The 25,340-nt window shown below is 39.4% G+C and overlaps 1 protein-coding gene across 7 annotated transcripts in view; it reads right to left on the bottom strand.

Annotated features, from left to right (window-relative positions):
* The window catches only part of Sorcs1 (sortilin related VPS10 domain containing receptor 1), a 600,968-nt gene that overhangs the window by 123,428 nt on the left and 452,200 nt on the right, over nucleotides 1-25,340 (bottom strand). For all 7 annotated transcript variants that reach the window (XM_004659364.3, XM_045156924.1, XM_045156934.1 and 4 more), the window contains exons 11-17: nucleotides 21,131-21,233; nucleotides 20,787-20,863; nucleotides 18,789-18,880; nucleotides 16,702-16,809; nucleotides 15,205-15,322; nucleotides 13,539-13,669; nucleotides 9,850-9,963 (exon numbers count right to left, since the gene is read on the bottom strand). In XM_004659364.3, the coding sequence (XP_004659421.2) occupies nucleotides 9,850-9,963; nucleotides 13,539-13,669; nucleotides 15,205-15,322; nucleotides 16,702-16,809; nucleotides 18,789-18,880; nucleotides 20,787-20,863; nucleotides 21,131-21,233 (743 nt within the window). The remainder of the gene's footprint in view (nucleotides 1-9,849; nucleotides 9,964-13,538; nucleotides 13,670-15,204; nucleotides 15,323-16,701; nucleotides 16,810-18,788; nucleotides 18,881-20,786; nucleotides 20,864-21,130; nucleotides 21,234-25,340) is intronic.

Raw genomic sequence — 25,340 nt, 5'->3', positions numbered from 1 at the left:
AACGCGACAGTACATGTAACCCCCCAGCTTCTCAGAGAACTGCAATCCCATTTCTGCACAGTATTTGTGATGCTTGGGGAAACTTGAAAATTTACGGAAATCCATGACCTCCCCCTGAAAGTTCTAAATTAATTGAGCACGTTGGGAATCAGTTTCTTTGTGTGTGTGTGTGATGTTTCCTTGGTAACTTTATTTTGTGGATGCTAAAGCGGGTATTGTGTAACCACATTGCCCAAACTTAAGTTCAAGCTCCCAGGAATAGAAACCTGAGCGATTTAACGAAACTCTCCTTTAAATCTTTGGAAACTTTGCCAGTAAAATAGAGATAGTTATAGAATATTTTCAAAAGATATTAAACGAGATGATGAATTTATAAACAGCACAAAGCCTGGCATACTGTTTATGAATTTAATAAATATTTCAATATCAAAAGTTAGTAAAAAGTTATGTTTAACATTGAATGTTAGCTGTTCTGTCAGAAGGAAAAAGATGTTCTAATTGCCCAAATCATCTCAAGGCCAGATCCTACCATGTCAATAGTTTTCTTAGCATTATTTAACATTTTCAGTTCCAAATATGCTTATTCTAAACAACAGTGTTCAGGTTTAAAATAATGATCTGTTAGATCAGAGCTGTGGTCTCATTAAAGGCAATGCCCCTTGCAGCCTTTCCTTTTCGAGAGAGCTGACAGGAGACCCACTGTGATCACGATGGTTAGAGAACGTAGGTCTGAGCCCAGGTGCTCAGTCCTGGTACTCATGCTATCCAAACTGAGGTACCCTTGAATTAACACTTTGCCCTCTTTCTTTTTCTTGTTTCTTTGAGGTAGGGTCTCACCTCAGCTCGGGCTGGCCTGGAATTTACTCTGTAGTCTCAGGGTGGCCTCGAACTCACAGTGATCCTCCTACCTACACCTCCTAAGTGCTGGGATTAAAGATGTGCGCCACTACACGTGGCTTGCCCTCTAATTTTTAATTGATTATGAATGGTCCTTTATGATCTTATCAGGTGCTAGTCATATCCTCATCAGGTTACACTTTTTTTTTTTTTTTTTTTTTTTTAGCCTTCCTCCTCTTCCCTCAATACACTGATAGCCCTCTTTGGCGGGGTTATTGGTGTTCCCTGAAGAGTCATAAGTACATCAGTTAGTCTCTATGGTGGGGAGGACAATGCCTCAAAAAGCTCTCAGACTTTACTTACAATCTTCATGTCACCTCTTCAACAATATTCACATACTAAAAAAAGAAAATCAGCAGAGGTACTAGCTGGAAATGAAGGACTCAGGGAGGGGAGAAAAGGAAAGGTGGTGGGATGGGACTATGATCATGATACATTGTATATATTTTAGATTTGTTCAAAAATAACATATATACATATCTATATATCTATATATACTCTCTCTAAGCTTCCTGTGCATGTGGCAGGGCAGAATACTCTGTCCCTTATAGACCCTGAAGGAGCAGATATTTTCTTCATCTCCCATTCTCCATTACCTCCATGGGGTCTCTTATGCAGCTCATCCCCAGACATACACTCTTCCCCTAGAAACATAAAAACAGACACTTCCCCTCGTTCTTTGAAAGGGAAGCCTCAGCTTGGGAACCCTGTCATGCTATTCCATGTATATTAATCCCCATTCTGATAAACCTTTCCCTGCCAAAAGGAAATCCGTCAAAGCATGTCTCTCTCCCTTCTTTAGTTTGTGTGCTGTTCACCAGCTCAGCTTTCCTCTTGCTGTCTGTGCTGCCTCCCAAGGTCACCATGAACACCACAGGCCTCCTCTAGAGAGTCTGGTCCACTCTAGGTGGGATGATCTTTCCTCCCAGCATATCGGGACTCATCCCTTACAAATCATCTTAGAAATCATGCTTCTCCAGGAAGTTGCTTCGTTTTTGTTTTTTTTTTTTTCGTCAAAGTAATTATCACACATAAAGACCTTGGTAGTTGAGGTCAACTTATACCACAAGTGGGAACTGCCGCTGAGCTGTGGTATGTCATATTGCCTTTGCTTATAAGAGAAACTCTTCTTTGTTACGGTGAGGGTAGAAATATTGAAGCAGGAAAAGATATGAGCCTCAGGGGTATTGAAAGAGGCTACTTCTGGGTGGACCATATGATGCAGATTTAAAACATTCCTCGACTCCCACCTTAGCAATGAGAAAACAGGAACATGTGCATGTTCATGCCTGGAAATGGAAAGGAATCAGGACTGTGCCCAGCGTCTAGAGAGGCAGACTTTCTTAGTGGCTGCATATGCACTGCTGGGAATCTATCCCTAGGTACATTTGCCCAAAGAGTATTAATTTGTGCTTGTATTGGGATCTCATGTGGTAAGGTTTATTTGGGGGTGACAATGTGCCCATAGTCAACAACAACATTAGGCAGCCATCACAATATTACCATTCAGCAAGAATGAGGGTCCAGACTGACAAAGTAAGTTTTCCAAATTATCCCCTCCAACTCTGTAGCTCTCAGGACATTTTTCTTGAACTAAGCAGGATGACTTATGGATTAAGGGGTTGATATGAGGCACAACCTAGGCAGGTAGATGGAATAGTCTCTTTTTTTTTTCTTTGCATTAAACAGTATAGAAGCACACATAATTTTAATTTAAATAGTAAATGGAATGTGGCTTCATTATGAACACACAGTTGATGAAATAGGACATATGGCTACACTTAACTAAATAATTTAATATAAAGAATAATGAGACTGGCTCATAGAATATACAATCTGAGTCAAATTGTACAACCAGATTATGGGGAAAAAAAAGTTTGTTTTTTTTTTTTTTTCCTTTGGTGGAGCATCTACAGCCCAAGCAATTCTGCTACTGAGACATTTCTACTGGTCATGAAAATGTCATCCCTTGAAGGTCTTTCATCACACCTTCATATTATCCCTTCTGTTGGACATCTGGAAAGGAGAAATAAGGCACAGTCCCGGATGCTGCCCAAGGTCACAGGGAATAGCTGTCAGTTCTCGATTCTGGGGTGATTTGGTATCCTCTGATCACTGGGGACCTCCCTGCGGGAGGTGACTTTTTCCCTCAGCCAGGCCTGGTCTGGCTCAGGGATAGCCCCCTAGGCCTTACTCTGCGCATGGGTCCTTCACCCCCTCCAGCTCTCCACATGGCAGGAGCTTCTTGAACTTTCTTTTTTCTCTTCTTTCCATGCTATTTCCCCCCAGATATGTATCTGGTCACATGGATGCCTGAGCTACACATGGTCCACATAGGCTTTTGGGCTTCATGTGATAGACTTCTCTTCTCCCCACTTTCTCTCACCTTACCTCCCAGCCTTCCCGTTTCTCCATTCTTTTGCAAAATCTGAATAAAATAGCTTCTTTTTAAAATCATTCTCTTGAATCTGGAATTGCCAATTCTTTGGTTAGTTTGCAGATATGAACTCAGGGCTTGGGGTTCTAGGAAGCACCCCAGAACTCCAATTTCCCGATTGTGTAATGGAGATCACACCAATTTCCCATTACAAATCAACTGAACAATTACTAAGAGTTTGAACAAGGAATTAAGGTCCCTGGGCGGGGGGGGTACTCCACAAAGGGAGATGTCTATACATATGATTTTAAACACATCTAGAAATATCTCAATTTAATAACAAGAAGAAATATGTCCCTTAAGAAAACCATCATGTTTCCTTAGAGTAAACTCACCTGATGACCAGTTTATTTGATATTTGCAGAATCCTTTACTGCAGGACAAGCAAGAATATCCTAGTTAATTTAGCATCCTAAAATTTCTATATATTCCCTGGGTCCAAACTGATATAAATAGGTTGAGCCATGTATAAGTACAGCTAAATGAGCTTATACACTTATAAACAGAGATATTGAAGGACACAGCATGAAAAACAAGGAAGAAAGTCATTGGGTTTATCACTTTCTTTTTCTTTCTTTTTTTTCCTTCTATTTTTCTTTTCTTGGTGCCAAAACCCAAAAGTGAGTTATTATATTCTTAACATGTCATAAAGCATACAAATAGATATAGTTTTCATTTTCTTTGAGCAAAAGAATTTTGTTCAATAATCAGATAAGTAACTTGTCTGGCCTAAGTGGCAGCAATGGAGAACACATGCTCTGGTTTACAGTGGTTCAATCACACTCTAATTATGCAACTTTATGAGCCTTTAGAAGTTATTATTTCTGTTTTCCAAATAATAAAATGAAGATAAGTTAAATATGTTATAAATATAAATATTGTGACTTTGAGAGTCAAATATATGAATAAGCCACAGATTTATAACAAAGAAGTTTTTCTCATACTCCAGAGAAACCTTGGTCACCAGTGATACATTTTTATTTTATAAAGTAAGGACTACATGATAGGCATTAGTCTACATTATCTCTGTACAGTATCATAGGTAGTCACATGCTGAAGGCAAACAGAAATATATAAAGAACTTGAGGCTTAAAGGAACAAAGTCACATGCTAAAGGTAAACAGTATGTACAGAAGTTAGATGGAAAACAATTATTTGTTTAATTTTCAAATATTTCTCATGTGAACCTAAGAAAACAATTGCAATTTTATTTTACTCTTGATCCATCCTGGGTAAAAAAGAAATGCCATGTCTGCTTCCATACTTTTAATCTGGATGTGTAATAACTAATGCATGCTCTGAGGGAAAAAGGTAAAACCCATTCTCTCTCTCCCAAATAAATGAATAAATAAATAAATAAATATTTTTTTAAAAAAAAGGGCTGGAGAGATAGTGTGGTAGTTTGAATAGATGCCCTCAAATATATCCAGTGTTTATTAGTTTGTAGTTTGCATCTGTATCCACCTGGCTGGAGGCAGTGTCACTGGGTAGATCTTAGGGTCCAGCCCTAAGGTGTGGTGGTAGGTTGGAGATAGCCATCTAAAGATATGCAAAGCACCTGGAGTTCCTAAAGTGTGCTGTGTGGCTTTTGGCTTGGGGTTTCTTTCTCTCTGTTTGGTCCCATGAAGGCAGGCCAACTTCTTCTGCCATTATGGAACTTCCCCTGGATCTATAAGTTTTAATAAGTCCCTTCCTCCATAATCGTGCATGGTCTGGAAGTTCATCTCAGTGAACCTGAAGCTACCTGCTACAGATAGCTTAGCTGCTAAGGCATTTGATTGCAAAGCCAAAGGACACAGGTTCAATTCTCCAGGGCCTATGTAAGCCAGATGCACAAAGTGGCACATGCATCTGGAGTTTGTTTGCAGTGGCTGGAGGCCCTAGTGAACCCATTCTCTCTCTTTCTCTCACTTTCTCTTTCTCTGTCTTGTTCTCAAATAAGTACGTAAATAGAATATATTTTCAAAAGGTGAGGGAAGCAGGGAATCCACAGTGTCAAACACAGCTCACATCCTGCTGTATGTGTGGACTTTAGAACCTTGATACTACTGGACCAGAGGATGTGGATGGGGGACAGTTTACATTTACTCCATTATTATTTCAACTATCTTGATGAACCCTAGCTAACAACTACAACAAAATTTTAAAAACCATTCATTTGCTACATAATCAAGCTGATAAAAATTCTGGTACCTCCTCAATGAGAAACAAAACAAAACAAAACAGAATGTTTCTATGAGGCAAAACAATAGCCAATGCTGGACTTTTTAATCATGGTGAAGTGGAAGGGGGTGAACCTGAGAATTTTGCTATATACACAGAGTGATACACTGATTGTGAGTATAACCATACCCATTTAAACAGTGAGATAGTTAAACACCTAAAGCAAGAAGTCCTTGAATGTTTCCCAGTAAGGGCCCAGACAGAGGATGCTGGGAGATTTTCTCATTGGTCATCTGACACTAGCTTTGGATGAGAAGCCCCCACTCATCTGCCAGACTCACTGCCTGCTTGTGGGTGTACCACGTGTGGTGCTGCTCAGCACCGGGTAAGGCCATGAGCACCTAAGAAGGCAAGAACTGAAGGTCAAGCATTTGAGACTCTGCTCTGCTTCATGCTAGCCCTGCGCCTGACACAGATTCTACACTGAATAAATATCAAGTACCCAGGCAAGAGCTAAAAACTGCCGTTGGGGGCTGGAGACACGGCTTAGCGGTTAAGGCACTAGCCTGCAAAGCCTAAGGACCCAGGTTCGATTCTCCAAGACCCATGTAAGCCAGATGCACATGGTGAAGCATGCATCTGGAGTTCATTTGCAGTGGCTGGAGGACCTGGCACATCCATTCTCTCACTTTCTCTCTCTACCTTCCTCCCTCTCTGTCTCTAATAAATAAATAAAGAAAAGAAAGGTAATTAAAAAAAAATAAACTGGCAATGGGAACACTTGTCCTGAAACTTACCTGCTGAATTCTACAGGCTTCCAGACAACTGTGTGAAGACCTTTCCTTTAGAAAGTGACCATCGTAGCCCTGTCACCAGGATCATGTTCCTTTTGCCTGAATTGACCTTTCTCAATTTAGGAATGAGGAAAAGTCCTACTTCTTCATCCTTTCTTTAAGCTTCCACAACAGAATCCATTGACACTTGAATTTTAAAGGTGATAACAGATAATTCAAATGAATCTCTAGTTAGTGGTCTTCTCAAGCAGCATGTGAATAGGAAGCTACTGTTTGAATTACTGTAGATGAGATATTGCCAATTCCTCACACTCAAGTCTAAGAAGAAATAGTTGGCTGACTGTAATTTGCTTTGTAATCTGTAAGAAACATCACCTATCACCAATTGAAATCCAATTAATCTTTGAGCTTTTTTATGTTTTTTTTTTTTTTTTCATTTAGAGAGAACAAGAGGGAGAAAGAGAGGGAGGGAGAGAGAGAAATAATTGGCACACTAGTGATTCAGACACTACAACCGAACTCCAGACACTTGTGTGATATAGTGGGCATGTGTGACCTTGCTCTTGCCTCACCTTTGCATCTGGCCTACTTGGGATCTGAAGAGTCGAACATGGGTCCTTAGGCTTCACAGGCAAATGCCTTAACCACAAGCCATGTCTCTAGCCCTCTTTGAGCTTTTTTAATAACATGACAGAAAAATATGAGAATATTAACTGTGCCTTTTTTATAGTGTTCAAAAGACACACAGAATAACCCAAATTTCTGTGAAACAAAATTACAATCCTACAATATTTAATATTATGGGAAAATAAATGAGATGAAAAGGAGCCCAGTATATCTGGAATTGGAAAGATATTTAAGATACGTTTTTGAATGAAAAGCAAAAGTAGATTGCTACATACAGTAGCAATCTTATGAAAATAAACTTTCAAATTAATTTTATATATGTTTCCTGGCACAACTATTTGTTAGAAAATGTTAAAGAAAAAAAAGCGTGTGATAACTTGCACATCATACAGACCACAGTTGCTTTGGGAAAAGGTAAGGGTTAGGATGGTGATCTAAATAGACACTTTAAACATATAAGACCCATGTGTATGATTCTTTAGGAATTAAATACTGTAAGCAAAAGTGAAATGTCCAATGGCAGCACTCTAGAGCCTCCAATCTCAGCTGCCAAGTCTGTGCTAATGAAACACCATTGAGTCATCACCGAGCCTGTGACATGCTGGAGCCATACTTGGCCAGAAGTAAGTTCTTCATCAATTTCTTCTCTAATTTGCTTCCTGGCTAGAGATATTAAATGGGAATTCAATGTTATGCAAAGACTTCAGGTTCCCAACTTAGCTAACTAACATCTTCTCGTTCCTAATGTAAACTGCGTAGTTGAGACAAAACTCTGATCAGTGGGGAATTAATTTCTCTCCCCCTCATTTTCACCTGTGTGCTTGAGTGGTCACTCCTCTCCTGGCAAGCACATTCATTGTGTGTGCTGAGTACTTTATCATACCCACCCACAGATGATATTTGCCGTACATTATTTCTTTGTCAGCTCACATGCCAATGCTGATAGTTTTGTATGAAAGTATGTGTGGAATGGATGAGACCAGTGCAGAACAGCAAGACAAACTCATGTAGGGTCAGATGTTGTCATGTCATACCCACTTATATGAATATATCCCTGAGAAGAGAGGCTAAGCCCTAGGAGGAACTGCCATACTGTGACTGCAGACATGAAGGTTATAGTGCCAGACATTTTTGTACCTGGATGCTTATCACTGAACCATGTTTTCTACATGAATAATAATAATTTCAATTTGTAGGACATAGCTAATAAGTCCTTCTAAGCAGAACATTGTAATTCACCTATATTTCTTTTTTAAAATATTACCTATTTGAGAGAGGGAGAGAGAGAAGGAGAGAGAAATATGAAGATAGAGAGTGGTTGCTCAGGGCCTCCAACCAGTGCAAATGAACTCCAGATGCGTGCACCCCCTTGCATATCTGGCTTACATTGGGTCCTGGAGAGTTGAACCTGCCTTTGCAGGCAAACGCCTCAAAGGCTAAGCCATCTCGCCAGCTTATATTTCTTTTGTATCATAATTTGTAGGAGTCCCTCTTTCTCTTTCTTTTCTTGCTATATTGTTCCATATTCATGTTCACTGAGAACTCCCAGACTTAAGCTGTATGAAGCCATGTGCCTCCAACTCCTCCTATTTCAATGGGACTGCAGTCAAATGGCCGACTCTCCAAATTCTGTACAATGAAAGGTGAAAAGCCCTTCTGGAATTTGATCAGCAGCTGGAATACTTTGTGACCTTCTGAGCCAAATCATTTGTGATGGACAACATTATAAATCAATTTGAGTGGGTCCAAATATGTCTCTAGGTTTGGTTAAGCATTATTTAGGTGTTTCTTGTGAGGACGTTTTTAGACGATATCAATACTTAAGGTGATGGACAAACATATGTGTCTTCATAATGTGAATGAGTTTAATTCAAGCAGTTGTAATCCCCAAAAGAACAGTTTGATTCTTCCCCCAGGAGAGAGGGCTGCCAGTGCCTGATGGCACTGATGAAGGGCTCAGCTTTGCCCTCACTGCCTGCAGACTCAGACTCCTCCTGGGTCTCAAACTCCCTGTTTTTGGAGTGGAGCTACAGAATCCACTTTGGGCCTCTGGGCTTTCAGACTGGGACTGCAGCAAAAACATCAAGTCACCTCAGGCTCCAGCCTGCAAAAATTGTGATGTACTTGTCTTTATTATCAAAGGAGGCAATTCCTTAAAGTAATCTATCTCTATGTAGCTATACATCCTACTGGTTCTGCTTCTACAGAATTTCCTGCCTGATATGTTATGAGCCAATATGTGTTCAAATCCACCTTCCACATCTATGAAGCTGGAGACACAATGTCAAGTATGACTGGCCTCCTCACAGAGTCATTGTGAATGAAAAGAGGTAAACAGAAGGCCTGGAGAGATGGCTTAGTGGTTAAACACATTCCTGTGAAGCCTAAAGACCCCAGTTCAAGGCTTGATTCCTCAGTTCCCCCGTTAGCCAGATGCACAAGGGGGGGGGGGGTAAGCATCTGGAGTTTGTTTGCAGTGGCTGGAAGCCCTGGCACACCCATTCACACTCTCTCTCTCTCTCTCTCTCTCTCTCTCTCTCTCTCTCTCTCTCTCCCTCCCTCCCTCCCTCCTTCCCTCCCTCCCTCCCTCCCTCTTTCTCTGTCACTGTCAAATAAATAAATAAATAAACAAAAAAATTTAAAAAAGAAACAGGTAGACAGGAACCTCATGGGACTAGATGGATGGTAATCAAGTATCAAAAGTAGAGGCACATGTCATCATCTTCTCAATCATGGGATCTTTGTTGCTTCTTTATCTGTTACGTGGGTTTTCTTCTTGGGTCCTACTCTCACCATGCATGCTAAACTAGGCTGGACTAGTAAAATGAGCAACAGAAATGCATTGTGGTATTAGAAAACCTTGCTGTCATTTGTTAGAAGTAATTCTGTCAGTATATCACTTACTCATAAGCACCCACCCCAGACACTCACCCGGTACTGTTGAGGTAGCTCTGTCCCAGGCTACAGTCTTTTGACAGTGAAGATGGATTGAACCAAAAAGCTGGCAGGCATTGTCCATTGCTGTGTCTCTCATAGCCATAGTCGCTATTGGAAAAAGACATGACAAACCCTTCAATAGGTATAAAAATTACTCAGGGCAGTTCCACATTAGCATACAGCCAACTTCATCAGTCTGTAAGCATTTCCTAAACCAACGTATTCCTAAAAATGGAACTATATTTTCCTGTAGACAATTAATTATCCGTGAAGACATTCTACAGAAGCACAATTACACCTGAACACCTGTAAGCCGATGGAATGGATTGCACTCTCCTTAGAAGAATACACGATACTGACTAATGAGCAAACTGGCTGGGGTGGAAGCTGGAGCATCAGTGAAACTTCATGCCGAGGTTCAGCAGCACACGCGGTGATGTCTTTGGGATGCACTTCCAGGACTTCTGGATCTTCCAGGTGGAGCTGAGCCAGGTCTCTCTGTGCACATGCCATATGCTTCCAACTTACAGCCAAAAAGCTAATGTCCTTCAGGAGTGTCACAAGCACTCCCCCAAGGAAAGGTTATGTCCTCGGCACTTAGCACTGCCAGTCGGTACTAACTGCTTTAAATTCTGTATCTCCTTAGGAAATAATCAAAGACTCCCACTGGCTTCCCTTTATTTCCCTCCACCCCCCAGCAGCCTCTGAGTGGCCTGGTCTTCTTGACTACTGGAAGACCAAACCAGGCACAGAGAAAGACAACAAACTGCACCTCCACATGCGCAGACAAATTGCACTCAGCCACCCGCAAGCATTAGAATGAATTGGCCCATCTTTGTAATACAGGTGAGATGCTGGCACAAAATGGGCAGTGAGGGAGAAATACGCTCGGCTGTGGGGACAGTCTCCAGGCAGCTGAAACTTAGAATTTTGTACATACCAACGAGATTTGGGGCTGGTTCAACACCGTATAAATAGGAAAACTGCATGCTGCCTCCAGAACACCTAGGGTTCACGTTAGGGAATTATCATACAGATGCTGCAAATGAGAACAAGGTTACCTGGGAACATCTAGGGAGGGAGGCTAAAAGGTACCATCTAACAACAGCGCCTTTATACTACTGTCAGCTTGCACAATCAAACTCCAGTAACTGGTAGAAACCCAACAAGGTCATGGTGAGCCTTCCAAACATATTTGCAAAAATTCTGCAGTCACCAAAATCTCACTTGACCAGGAAACCTTATAATAGTCCTATGTATGTGTCATTTTCCACCCTTCTAAGTGCAGCACAGTTAGGGTGTGAGGTGATCCAGCCATACATGAACAACAAGGATGGAAACAAGACTAATGTGCGGAATGAAGGAGAAAAGTCTAATTCTCTTCTTTTTCTCTTACTTTGGGCAAAAGAAAATACTAATGACAAATAAAATATTAATTTCTTTTGGAAACTTATAGAAAAATCAAATCTCCATGGAAGAGCATGCTTCCAGAAAAACCTAGAAAACAAGGATATCTCATCTTACCTAGAGCTAAAAATTGTTCTAAAGATAAGTCTGTTCACAAGACCAATGTTCAATCAGTTGTAGTAGTAACAAACCATGCTGACTACCTTTCAAATTCTCCTAGAATAAAGCAGACCATGGGAAGCAATTGGACTTTGGAAAGAGGAGTATGGTGCATAACTAAAACTCCATGACAGTTGTTTCCCTGAGCATGTTTCAGAGTGTCATCTCAAGGGACAGGCCAGGTATAAAATGCTTTTTCTGGTACATTACATTCCTTGTCTAAAGCAGAACTTCTAGGAATGAGGAAGGGGTGCAATTTGGTGAACAAAGTGCTTGTTTTACATATATGAGTGCCTGAATTCAGGTCCCTAGCACCCACATAAACTGTGTGGGATAGGGATGCATTTGTAATCTGAGCACACCTACCAATGAGAAGGTAGGTGGCAATAGGGGAGTCTGGTGGAATCTCATGAGCCTGATGGTAAGAATAGTGAATAAAGACAGCCCCCGCCCCCCAAAAAAGAGGTCTAAGGTAAGGAATGATACCTGAAGTTGTCTTCCAATATACACATGCATGCGTGCGCACATGCACACACAGGTGCACGCACACACACATGTACCCACAGAGAAGAACTAGTTATGAGGTCCCTGCAGAACTGCTTGTGAGCTCCAGCCTAAGTGAAGCTCTGTTACACTCTAGATGAGTCCAAAGCGATACAGTCCTGGCTCTTGTTAACCTTTTGAACTGACACCAAGTGGTGGATGGTTGGTTTAACAGTTATCAGCGAAATCTGCCAGGCCCTCCCACAATACTCATTTAAAGAACATATCCAGTAGTCAACAGATAGAGAACACTATATTTTCTAAAATGTGGGTGGGAGAGATTGCTCAGTGGTTAAGGTACTTGCCTGCACACTCTAAGACCTGAGTTTGATTCCCCAGTACACATGTAAAGCCAGATGAGCAAAATGGCCCATGTATCTGGAGGGTTTTTTTTTTTTTGTTTTGTTTTGTTTTTTACAATATCTAGAGATCATGGCATGCCCATTCTCCCTCTCTCCCTCTCTCCCTCTCTCTCTTTTTTCTTGCAAATAAAATAAAATTATAAAACAACTTTTAAATTTCCTCAAATATTCTAATATATTATCTCAGACCAGCCATTGATATTGTTGACCAGATACATGAACCATGTTTGCTATGCAGCTAAAAGAGATTATCAAAAAATGGCACATTTATATGGAGTTTAATTGTTTAGCATCTACACAGTATACATTAGTTCTCTAATATATATTATCATATAGGTATATGTTAAAATCACAATAGAGGAAACAGTCAGAGCAATTGTGATGGATTATTGAGTTAATAATTATGATTCTTCATCAGTAATTTGCCAACTTTACATGAGCATTGAACAACAAGCAAGAACAAGGCAAGGACATTTTTGACTTCACAGGCAAGGTTTCTGCTTAGCAAATATTCCAGGAAGAACTCTACTGTACTTTAAGTTCAGTTTAAACTCCCAGTGCCTTGGCAGTTCTCCCGTTTAAACTAGCACATTGCTGCTTGGCTCACAGAGTCAAAGACCCACTCTATCATAGCCCATTCTTGCGCTGGGTTGATAAGGATCATTCACAGTTCTCATTAGCTGAAGCCAGCTGAACACTGACTGATAACATTCATGAATTACCAGCCATCTTCTAAAAACCCTTTAAGTCTAAAGAAACTCCTGATTTTCCCAAAGATACAATCACATAGCTAGTAAACTATGGTGTTCTAAGAGAGAATTTAACTTAATAAAAAGAAGCTAGCCACTTAGCCCTATGTACTCATCACTTTTCAAGTGTGTGTGTGTGTGTGTGTGTGTGTGTGTGTGTGTAGTATGTGTGGTGTATGATGTGTGGTGTATCTCCATGAGTGTGCAGAAGTGCTTTCACCATGCATGTGTGTACAAAGGCCATTGGAGGACTTTGAATACTTTTTCTCTATTGCTTTTCCAAATATTTCTTTGAGGCATGGTCTCTTCATGAACCTGGATCTGCTATTTTCAGTCACCTTCCAGAGATTTTCCTGTCTCAGCCCCCAGTGGACTGGGATGTTTAGACATGCGTGCCCATCCACAGCTGTTTATGGGGGTTCTGAACAGCTGAATGGCTCTGTGGGTAACTAAGCAAGCTCACCAGTCAAAATCGGCCTCTGTGCATACGCAGGGTTCAGATTCCATTGCTCCCGCATACTTTCCTTGCATACACTTCCGTTCAGATTTTCGCTTCTTATATATCCTTTTGGCTCCCATGATACATGCTTCCCCCTGCAAGCAGACAAGCATCACACACAATTGAGTCCATAGCTTCAGCTCCCGTTCCACATCAATGGAACTTGGGGAAATGTTCATAAACTTTAGTGTAATATTGACTTTGGTAGTCTACTTTGTGCCAACAGATTTTTCTTCTTGATACCTATTATGGAGCATGGCTAGACAAGTAGTCCTTAAAAACACTAAATTTTTCTAAAATATCCACAACTCCTTATGTATTGAGCAAAACTTTACTTGGCAATGTGTTAGTCTTAGGGCAACAAAGGGCTCACAGAAAACAAGATTGTCTACAATAAATGAATTGTCAGTAAGCCTGTAGTAATTAAATGCAGTTCTACTCTAAGAAAAGATTTATGTAGTTGGCAATTTATGAGCATCTGAAAGAAGAGTCTTGCTAAGAAACAGAAAGATCTATTTTGTCTCAATTTATTATGCCTCTTCCCAGGTAACTTTATAGTCATGATTTTATGTTAGTCTACTAGACAAGCAAGAGATCTAAATTCAATGTGTTCTTTTTTTTCATGAGATAAATAAAAGCTGTGAATATCCCAATGCCTCTGCATTCCACAGAGGGAAAATAGCAGCAATGTAAATCAGTGATAATTTTATTGTTGAGCTTTTGAATAAACTAGGTGTTTCTTGATAATATAGCACCCGCTATCAAACATAGCTCCTTTTGTGTTTCTGAAAGACCAGAGTAAAATTTTCTTTAGTCTAATAACCACTGTGTTTCTTGAAGAAACTCACTGTAACTGGTTCCATTTCACATCTACATGTAAATATATTATAGAGCCTGTGTATGGAGCATAAGATTTTCATAGCTTGAATACAGGGATGATTTTCAGCTTAGCTTCTACTGCACTCTTTGACTGCCTGTAGAATGAGTTCTGCCTTGGGAAATCAAAAAGAGAGGCTCTCGGCCAACGACTGTGATGAGAGATGAATCACTGAGACAGCAGGATATAGAAAGGCTTCCTATGAGCAGTTCTGCCTTCTTATACCAAGAGCACGTTTGAGGAGGCAAGAGGCACTGCACATTCCTAGGAATTCAAGGCTATGGGGAAGAAGAATTTCCCTGACATCATTTACTGTCCAGAATTGATTTGTTGTCCTTTGCCTTGCCTTGCTGCCATAGCTAGATGAAACTGAAGCTCTTTCCTCACCTCACTCCTACCACACAGCTTTATGCCATCTATGCTCAGAAAAAAATTCTGTTGGGATCTCAGTGCTGAGTTGGCATTTAGTGATGAAGGATAAGCCTAAGCCAAGCACCTCTTATCTTATTACATCCTAGCATAATAAAACAGAAACAACAACAATATACAAAAATACCAATATACACAATTTACTTCACACCAGTATACAGACATTGAGTTTGGTTACTTGATTCTGAGGAGCATAAAACATGTGGAAAGAATCAACTGAACATTGTGAACTGAAGTCCAGGTCAAAATCCTCTAGGAATAGTTTTCCTTATCTACCTGCCATGTCTCCTGCCCAGGACTCAGTCTCAGTTCTCCTTCTCCTACCTGGCTGTGTAACTGCCAAGGTCTGTAGTCCTCCTCCGCACACCGCCGATCAAAAATGGACTTATAGTCCACTTTGACGAGCTGCCATTCAGAGCGGTGGCTGAAGTGTCCGAACACTCTACAGGATTCAAAGTGACAAATAAACAAGGTCGCAATTATAACCATGACAAAAGTGTTACCAACAGCTTGCATCAAAGTGTTTACTATGAGGCTACTATGAGGATGGTGAGGTGTCAGTCACAATACACAAACTTAATGGCCAAAAAACCCTTTATGAAATACAAACATATTATTAAGAGGATGTGATCACTGGCTGTACTTTATGGATGGATACATTGAGGCTCAAAGTATTTGTCAACATGGGAGCACCAAAATTAGGCTATACATAAAAGGCATAGCCAGAAACCAGGGTGTATCAATTAAAACCCACTTATATGTGTTACACCATAAACAATGATCAAAAATCATAGAGGAAACAATCACAATTATGTTAGTATAGGTAGCTCTAAATATACTTATAGGTTCTTTGGCAAATAGACATTGTTCCCATGGCTCTTATGATATTTATCTTCCAGGGAAGATGCTCAGCAGGGCCAAGTATATAAATTCGTCCCTTACTGTGTACATTCTGCTCTTCTACAGGACACAGACATACGATGCAGTTTTTATCCAGGGATTAAAGATGTGAGTAAGAGTCATGGAGTACCTTTACAGATCACTTTTGCTAAGGTTTTGTGTTTGATAAATATAAAAAAAGGACTCAAAGCAAACTATTGAGCAAATTGGTAATCCAGTTATATTTTCCACATGTGAAAGTAAACATGTTGCCATCAGACACATTCAATTTTTTTTTGTTTTTAGTTTTTTTTTTTCCAGTAGCAAAAGTGAGGAGGTGACTTAAAATCAAGACAATTATCCACTTTTCCTTTTTTTTTTTTTTTTCCATATGAAGGGACAATCCAGTTTCATACTTAAAAGCCCATGTTCTAAAACCTATAGGTAGCTGAGTCATCAATCAAGTCTCTCACAAATTAATGATCATCAGTTTCCAGTCAAGAATAAGTATAAATGCAATCTCACAAAAACAGATTGTTCTCAGGGTTTTCCTAATATATGTCACAATTGGCTTAGGAGAATAGCCCAGGAAAAGTCAAATCCTCTTTGGGACTTTGTCTAAATGCTATGTTCTAACTGAGAATTTCATTCTTGTCTGACATTTTCTATACATCTATTTGCTTATTACTACTGTTTTAAATGTGTAGCTTTATTTTCTGTAGGAAGAATTCTGTGGGAAGAATCCTTATTTATCTTCTTACTGTATGTAGAAAGAAAATATTGCCCTCTGCTACCATCCTTAAGTCTGGGTATCGTACAAAATATTTTTCACACTTTCTTTTACTTTTGATAAGGGCTTCTGTGATAGGCTTATCTACAAATCATCCTTTTAGGTGTTCTCTCTCATCTTAGGACTGGATTAGATCCCAATACTCTACTTACGTCATGATTAGGGTCTCTTCTCCTGGCTCACCCAGAACCCCGTCCACAAAAAGTGGAATAGATGTGAAGCTGTATTTGCTCCATGATCTCCCTTCATCAAAACTCAGCCTGATGGTAAGGAAGAATAAAATAATAATCATTATATTTCAAATTTTTTAAAAAATAGCCCTTTTAAAAGAAATATTCTAGCAACCAGTAAAGAACACATTTACAAAGTGAGCCTGTTCTTCATATCAAAAGTAGAAATAAGGATATACAAACCATTGTGATTCAGATATGCTGGGGTAAAATCAAGAGCAGAGCAGTGTGAAATGGGAAGACTCTGATAGAACACATTTGAATTTCAATATTTTATCAGAATAAAAAAAAATAAAGAGACGGAGAAAAGAGAGAATGAGAATGGGTGTGTCAGGGCCTTCAGCCACACGAATTCCAGATGCATGTGCCAGCTTGTGCATCTAGCTTTACGTGGGTCCTGGGGAATCAAACCTGAGTCCTTTGGCTTTGCTGGCAAGTGCCTTAACCACTAAGCCATATCTGCAGCCCAATTTTTTTAATCAGTTCTTCAATCTCTGTGTGATTCCTTCAAGTGTGCATTGCCATCTAGGAGCAAATCTTATATGTAAGCTTGGACTGTGATGGTCTTATAAAACTGACTTATGATTCCTACAATTCCATCTTTATGTGTTTGTGTCACAAGCAAGTTCCTCTTCTATATATGAATCCTGGCTGACCTCACTGTGTAAAGAATATGTATCAGAGGATGGGCTCTTGAGAGCAATAGAAGTCTGTAGTTCTTAAGATCATTATCATGATATAAGCATCTGGGTTCTAACCAAGAATACTGTGTAATGATGTCATGGTAGTAGGGAATGGACATTTGGGTGAGGGTTCAATCATAATGGTAGAGCCCTCCTGAATGGAATAAGTAAATTATAAACAAAGGCTTTGGAGAACTCCCTGGTTGCTTTAACCATCTGAAAACACACACACACACACACAAACACGGCTTACCAAGAGACTGAGTCTGCCAATGCCCCCCCCTTTTTTTTTGTAATCCCTGCTTCCAGAAATGTAAGAAACAAATTACTGTCATTTATGAGCTACTTTGTTTAATTGCTTTGTCATAACAACCTGAACTGATAGAGACAGGCACAGTTAGATTTCCTTTGCTTTTTAAAAAATATTTTATTTATTTAATTATTGTAGAGAGGGAGAGAACAAGGCAGGTAGAATGGGTACACCAGGGCCTCCAGCCACTGCAAAAGGAACTCCAGATGCATGTACCAACTTGTGAATCTGGCTTATGTGGGTCCTGGGGAATCAAGCTTCGGTCCTTAGGCTTCGCAGGCAAGTGCCCTAACAGCTAAGCCATCTCCCCAGCCCTTCCTTTGCTTTTTATGGAAGATGCGTGCTCAGCCTTGGATCATTATCTGCAGCTTTGGGCATTATTACCATAATTATCAACATAATGAACAGGTCCAACATGGAGAGAACCACTTTCAAAAACAGATGAACAAGCCTGCTAGAAATCCCTGTGGAAATTAGGCCTTGCACCATGCAGCAGTGGAAGCCACTGGCAGATGTGTAGAGTGTCACATGACAAAAGGACAGTCAGCAAGTCCCTCGGGAGAAACAACCTGGCAGCACAATGATCGCCAATCGCCAGCGTCTGTGTGGCATGTGTGTAGCAGTGCAGACACTGGAATTCAGGATCAGACAAGGATGTTTGCAATGGGTGACTGCGAGCAGCTAAGCTACTCAGATTATGGGTGATTGGGAAATATTTCTGCCTGTGACAGTGCTGGAAGAATAAGGCACGGATGAGGGCACTGTCACATTTGAAAAATTGTCATACAATTATTTCCCTAGGAGAAGTAATCTCTAGCCTTTCTATTTTGTTTTTCCTCTCCAAATTACCTTTTTCAAGACTGTAAGCATCAATCTTTTTTTTTTTTTTTAAACAGAGCAAAGGTATAAGTTATGTTTAGTAGACAGTGGCATGTTAGAAGAAACACAGTCTAATTTGATATCCTGACTCTTAGTTTGGCCCTAGAGGAACCATCAGGTATAAGAGATACCCTTACCAAAGATGTCGAATTGGGAGAGATGTATGTTTCATAGCAACCAGGACTCCGCCTTGATCAAGGTACAAAACACTGTGCTCTTCTTCAAATATCTGGATGAGAAAAACAAGAACACCCAGACACACATCCACACAAACCCGAGGCACAAACAATCAGTTTTCATGTGAAAATTTTATTTAAAAGTCCATTTCATGATAATAAAAGGTTTCCCAAAATCTTTGAGGAAATCTGTGATAAACAATGCTTCCCAATATGCATAAAATAAAATTTGAAAATGAATGGCATATATTTATATTGATTTGTCTTTACCTTTATGACAGCAGTACTAATTCTCATGATGTCAGAACATTGGCTAACTTTCAGACACTACACATCTCCAGATCAAGAAACAGCAGAGATAACTTATTCCAACATTCTCATTCTTGTAGAGAGAGGCAGCGCAGACAGCATCGGATAGGCTTTCTGCATGCCAGTGCTTGCTTCATACCAAATTACTTCCAAATTTACAAGTGTTATCTAAGTGTTAGCCTGTTTGACTCATGGACGATTTTTCTTAATCATAGTTTTGATCAAGATAAAATTGTCACCTATTATTACATGTGTCATTGAGACATTCATTAAATGTGAGAAAAAAAAATAAGTTAACTGGAGCCAAGCAAGAAACACTTTACAAATCCTTTCTATATAAGATGCATGCTGTATTATCAGTCAAATTGCTACTATAGACTTGTGGGAAGTTGCACTAAATATCATGATCCCTTTACCTTTCATTTAATTCTTATACCCAACATATACCCCAGGACTATACAAGCAGAATTGTTTGATAAGTTAGGTTATTCAGTCTGTTTTCTCCATAGGAGGCTTCCTTAGATTGCCCATCTTCTTTCAGAACTCCAAAATCAATTGCTCTGGGGTTTCTTAAATAAATTTCTTCTCTGTCCTACTTTTCTCAAAATATCAGTACCTCATTGAGGGTCTAAGGTAAGAATTAGCAAATGGACTATCAGATGGATCTCTCTAAAACAATGTGCTCTCATTGCTAAGTATAATAGTCTATGCATTAGATGTCAAGTAACAGTGCTATTGTAGGATACTTAAACATCAATGGGTTATTAAAACATTTATTCAAATATAACAACCATGAATTAGGTTCATATATTTCATGACTGCTAAACCTCACTAAATACCTATTTTATAAGATATGGGTATCTAGTTTTCATTCTGAAGAAAGGCAGGAAGTGTTTAAGTTAAACACAAGTTTTTAAGTGATTCCAACATGCATCTGATGCCTGGAACTGTCTTTTGCACATGAGATTTAAACATCTCTAAACATCATCTGGTTGAAGGATACTTCTATATCACTGTATCACATTCTGTTTAGCTTTCAGGGCAAAGGGCATTTACAGGGGCAACTCAAAACTAGACTCTTCAGGCTATATGCTTTCAGTGACAACTCAAAGTATCTGTTTTCCTTTATAGAAAAATTCTATAAGATCTCATTTGGTTCCATGGTTCCTTACATGCAGGCTCTTGATAAGAAAAGTTTTATTAGGGCTGGAGATATTGGACAGTGGTTAAGGAACTTGTGTATAACGCCTAAAGACCTGGGCTTGATTCCCCAGTATCCACATAAAGCCAGATACACAAAGTGGTGCATACATCTGGACTTTGTTTGCAGTGCTAGAGGCCCTGGTGTGCCCCCCATTCTCCTTTCTTTAGAAATAAATAAGAAAACTATTTTTAAGGTCTTACTAGCTGGGTGGAGTGGCTCATGCCTTTAATTCCAGAACTGGGAGGCTTAGGTAGGAGGATTTGCTATGAGTTCTAGGCCAGCCTGAGAGTAATTCTAGATCAGCCTGCGTGTACAGCAAGATTCTATCTCAAAAAAGTCTTATTAAATAACAAAAATAGTAACCTGCCTAAACTTTTCTAAATTAAATTTTGTATTCAAAAATTCCATTAATAAAAATAATTGCATTAGTAACGTTTTTTTCTTACCTGCCTCCAAGTGTTGCCAGCATCTGAAGAGACAAACATGCTAATGTCGTTGTCAGACAACTCAGAACCTATATTACCTAGACAGAACACATTGCCATTAGTGGAAGGAACTTTCTACAGAAGCAAACTATGGATTGTATCAGCAGTCAGCATTGCCTCACAATGATTTCAACTGAAGACTTTCTGTCTAAGCAGAGATTTTTACCATACTTGTTTCAGGGTCAATGGTTTAGGTGCCTTTCAAAAAATATTTTTAGTTTGCTCATTAAATTCTAAGCACAGATACTCCACTTCTCAAAATCAACAAAATTTATGACAGCAAGCACAGCATACAAGCTTCTTACCTGAAGCAACTATAATACTCGGGGCTGAGTCTCTGCTGGCGATGATCCCTGAAGTATAGGGGTTCTCAGAGACCTTCAGGTGAAGGTGCAGTGAGCAGTAGGGCTAGGGAAAGGAGAAATAAGTGGCACAAATGCACATAATCTGAATGACTATCTAAAGCCTAGGTTAACTGGAGCTGAGTGTGGTGGCACATGTCTGTAATTACAGCTCACTGGGAAACAGGGGCAGGAGTGTGTGACGGTAGTTCTAGTGACATGGTCTACACAGTGAGTTCCAGGCCAGCGAGAGATAAACAGTGATACCCTGTCTCAAGCAATAAACCAAAATAAACTGAAGCCAAACAAACCAACCAAATAAACAAAATACCCTCAGATTCAGAACATCCATCCATCTGTCACTCATCCATCTACTAACCCTAGTCTTCCATCTATGCACTCCTCCATCCATCCACCCATTGGACTCACCCACCCATCTGCATGTCATCAGCCCTTCCGCAGATATCTTGTATTTTCCACGTGCAGGACAGTTTTTAGCTTGCTTTAAAAAGTAAGCACCTCCATTACCAGTCTAATTTAGTTACTTAAAGGATACTTTGGAGTTTAGTAGACATTTTAATAGGTTACCTGAAAGATGATAGGTGATACTTATGAAAGAATTATATATAGGATCAAATTTGGTATCTTCAATTACAGAATTTACAAGTAAAAGATAGGATACAAGATCTTTTCATTGATGTAGAAAGATAGTATATTAAGAGTCACAAGACAAGTAGACACAGAATATGATGATGTTCTAGGAGGTGAAGAGATAGAGCCCACTTTGGGGATAGGGGTATCTTCCAAGATAAAATGCTTCCCGAGGCAGGTATTGATAAGATATGATGTAGGTGACATCATGGGTTTGTTTGAAAGGACAATTGAGATATGGGTAATATCAGTAACAAAGAATAGCAGCACAGTATGTGCTCAGGTCAGAATTAAGATGAGAAACAGGCCAAGAAACAAGGTTGAGTCAGGCTGGGGTTGGAGAGGGTGAGTTTGGAGGTTGGAAGACACTGGTTGTCATGTCATTCATTCCCTTTTAAAGACTTTGGTTCATCATAGAAACGAATAATGTATGAAATGGTCCTAAAAGCCACAGAGAATTGATATAATGTTTCCAACAGAACTTGTTCCTCTTTTATTAGTTAATATTAAATGTACAAAGCATTCAGTTTCATAAAGAAATTTTCATACATGCATTTAACAAACTTTAATCATATTTATCTTTCCTGCCATTTTTTTAGTGTTGTTCGATATAAAATTCATTCTTGTACAAAATTCAGTAGTAATAAAATTTTAAATGAAAATTTAAAGGACTTGCTTATCTGTGTCTGGATACCTCGATCAAATTCTCTGATTAAGATGTCAACCGTTAAAAAAAGGATAATAAATCTTGTGTGTATTTTGTCTAAAATAGTCCTTGTATTGAGTTGTCAAAAAATAAAAGTTTGTGTTTGAACTCTCATTTCTTTTCATCTCCCAAGAAGATTACTTTCTAATCTTATTGAATTGAGCTTTTGGAATCACAGTGCATCTCTGTTATTACTTTTATTCTGCTCTGTAAGTCTCAGTCAGTAGATATTCAGAGAGCTACAGAGATGCAATGATTAAATTTATATAGGATGGAGTAAATGATAAACTAAAAATGAAACCTGAGAACAAAAAGCAGACAAATACTGGAAAAATAAAACAGGAGATCACAACAGGATATTTCCCTCACTGCCAGCACAGAAAGTAAAGCCCTCAAGGAGTGGGAAATTATTGGTTTTGCATGAAAATTTCATGGTATGAATTCAAAGGAAGTTTTCTCTTCATAACATTTTATCAGGGTAAGAAAAATCGTCCCTGAATGAAAAAAAAATAGAAAAAAAAAAAAAAAGAAGAGGAACACCATAGCTAACACTTGGTTTCCTTCTGTCCAATAAAAATTTTCTTGGCACCCGAAGTGTGGTATGGGCTCCCTTTTTCTTCTTTTCCCTAGGTAATTCTATGTTATCAATTTTAAGGATAGCTCACTGCTTCATCTCCTCGGAATGCACATTCTAGAACTGCGATCACATAAACTACTCCTTTGTATTTTCTGTGGAATCTTGAATAAAAACTGAAAACTGTAATCAACAAAAGAGCACACCATGTGATTCTTTTGTGTTGTGGCATGAAAGACATTATGATTTTACTTAGAACACTAGGGCATAGACTCGATTATAAACTCCATTAATTTGAGTAGCATGGTGGTCATCCCTACGGCGTTCCAAGAAGGCCACTACAGCTTGGACACAGAGCACAGGCATGAAGGAAGTTTGCATGGGAGAACCCAGGTGGAAGTCCTGAGCCAGCTGCGCAACCACAGCGGAACATTTGCCATCTGAGCCAAGAATTATTTGGTATGGAAACTTGCTGTAACAACTAAGAGAGTATGTCTCTCATTGGCTGTCTCAGAACTGCTCTATGGCTCTGGCTTTCAGAGGGACGAGGTATTCATGTAGGAAGAAAAAGCACCAGATAATACTGCGGCAGCTACATTAGAAATTATCTCTTCACTGCACTTTCCCTCCACTCTTGTATTTGTAGTACTGGATTGCCCCCAGCTGGTACATGGAGAATATTCAATGGCTTTCTTCTATATTCTTTCATTTTATGTTCCCCCAAAAAACATTCCTTTCATCACTTACACCAATGTTTAAATAAAAATGATTTTAAAAATGGTTCATCTTTACTTTTTAAACTAAAACGTTTGTGCCTGATCACTTTGGGATGGTTGCCAAATTTAGTCACCAAAACCCAAGAAAGAAGTGTGTGATAATGGTCACTGCTCCAAGCTGCTGGCTCTTGGATTCATGTGGTCATTTTGGCCAGGCAGGAGCACTTCATATGCCTTTTTCTTCCTTTCTTCTGTCCTTCCTGCCTTTCTTTGGCTCATTATAAAACAGGTGCAGAATGCTAATATTCACAGGTATAGTAGTGATGTTTCTGCGGTTGTCTCTAGGACAAAAATACAGTCAAAAGCAGAAGCCTGTTCCAAGGGCAGTTCTCCATATTGTTTCCTTTTCCATACAAAGAAAGTGCCAGAATGTTTGCTGGTGCCTACAATGAGCTGGCAGCTGCCTGCAGACAGCAGAGGAGGGCAGGAGAGAGTGCACATGCCAAAGCCTCCCATGGGCCTTTCCTCACACGTAGTCTCAAGCTAAGGCATACCATGCATTGGTCTTAGTTTTTAATCATGTCATAGTCAGGTACAAGCTTTGAGAATCTGAAGCAAATAAAGGACCTTAATAAGGGTGAAAGGATGAGTACATGATTTTATTTGAGGGAGGTCACAAACCCTGAAGCTCATTGAAGAAGCTCCAGGTCACAGTTCCCTCCCCATCCCCAATTTCTTTCATATTTTAACCAATAGAATCTGTGTGTATTTTGTCTAAAATAGTCCTTGTATTGAGTTGTCAAAAAATCTAAGTGATTCCATAAATAGTAACTGAATTTAATCAGTCATTATTTTTATTTACCCTGTCTAACTTAAATATTGTTTCACTTGCATTTTAACTCTTTTTATTTTTTAATTTGGCTGTATTTTGGACACAAAGTGTCATACTATGTATTCTGGCTGGGTACTTTGACTAACATTTGCCAACTCCCATAATTCCTCAGCCTCTGATACCCGATACACTACTCTCTGCCTCTGTGAGTTCCATCATTTAGATTTCACATGAAAGTGAGGAATTGTCTTTGTTGTGCCTATCTAATTTCACTTAGCATAATGTTCTCCAGGTAACTGATTATCTTTGTGTTGGAGTACTATAGTTGGCTACTGGGGAATAATCAAAAGACATTTCTCCACTAAATAAAGAAACTCAATAAACTGTTAGAGATTTGAGATTCAAAAAAATTGAATTCTACTTCTTCCTCTTCAAGCTCCTTTATGTAATATATTTTGGTAACTTCCTCCCATGCCTCCTAATCTGAATATTGTAATATAAAAACAAATCAGAACTTACATACGTGACAGGACAGCAGTGGAGTTCACAAATAACATGCATCAAAAGTCCTCTCCCCATATACACATGCTTTTCAATGACTCCAAATTGTGTCTAGGAATCCACTATCTCTTCAGTAATGAGTCAATTGCAAAGAAGTAAGAGACCCTCAAAACAGTTGTCTCTGCATGGGGTAC

The sequence above is a fragment of the Jaculus jaculus genome, chromosome 1 (assembly GCF_020740685.1).
Source record: "Jaculus jaculus isolate mJacJac1 chromosome 1, mJacJac1.mat.Y.cur, whole genome shotgun sequence".
NCBI lineage: Eukaryota > Metazoa > Chordata > Mammalia > Rodentia > Dipodidae > Jaculus > Jaculus jaculus.
The sequence above is the reverse complement of the archived record's forward strand: the minus strand, read 5'-3'. Positions and strand labels throughout refer to the sequence as shown.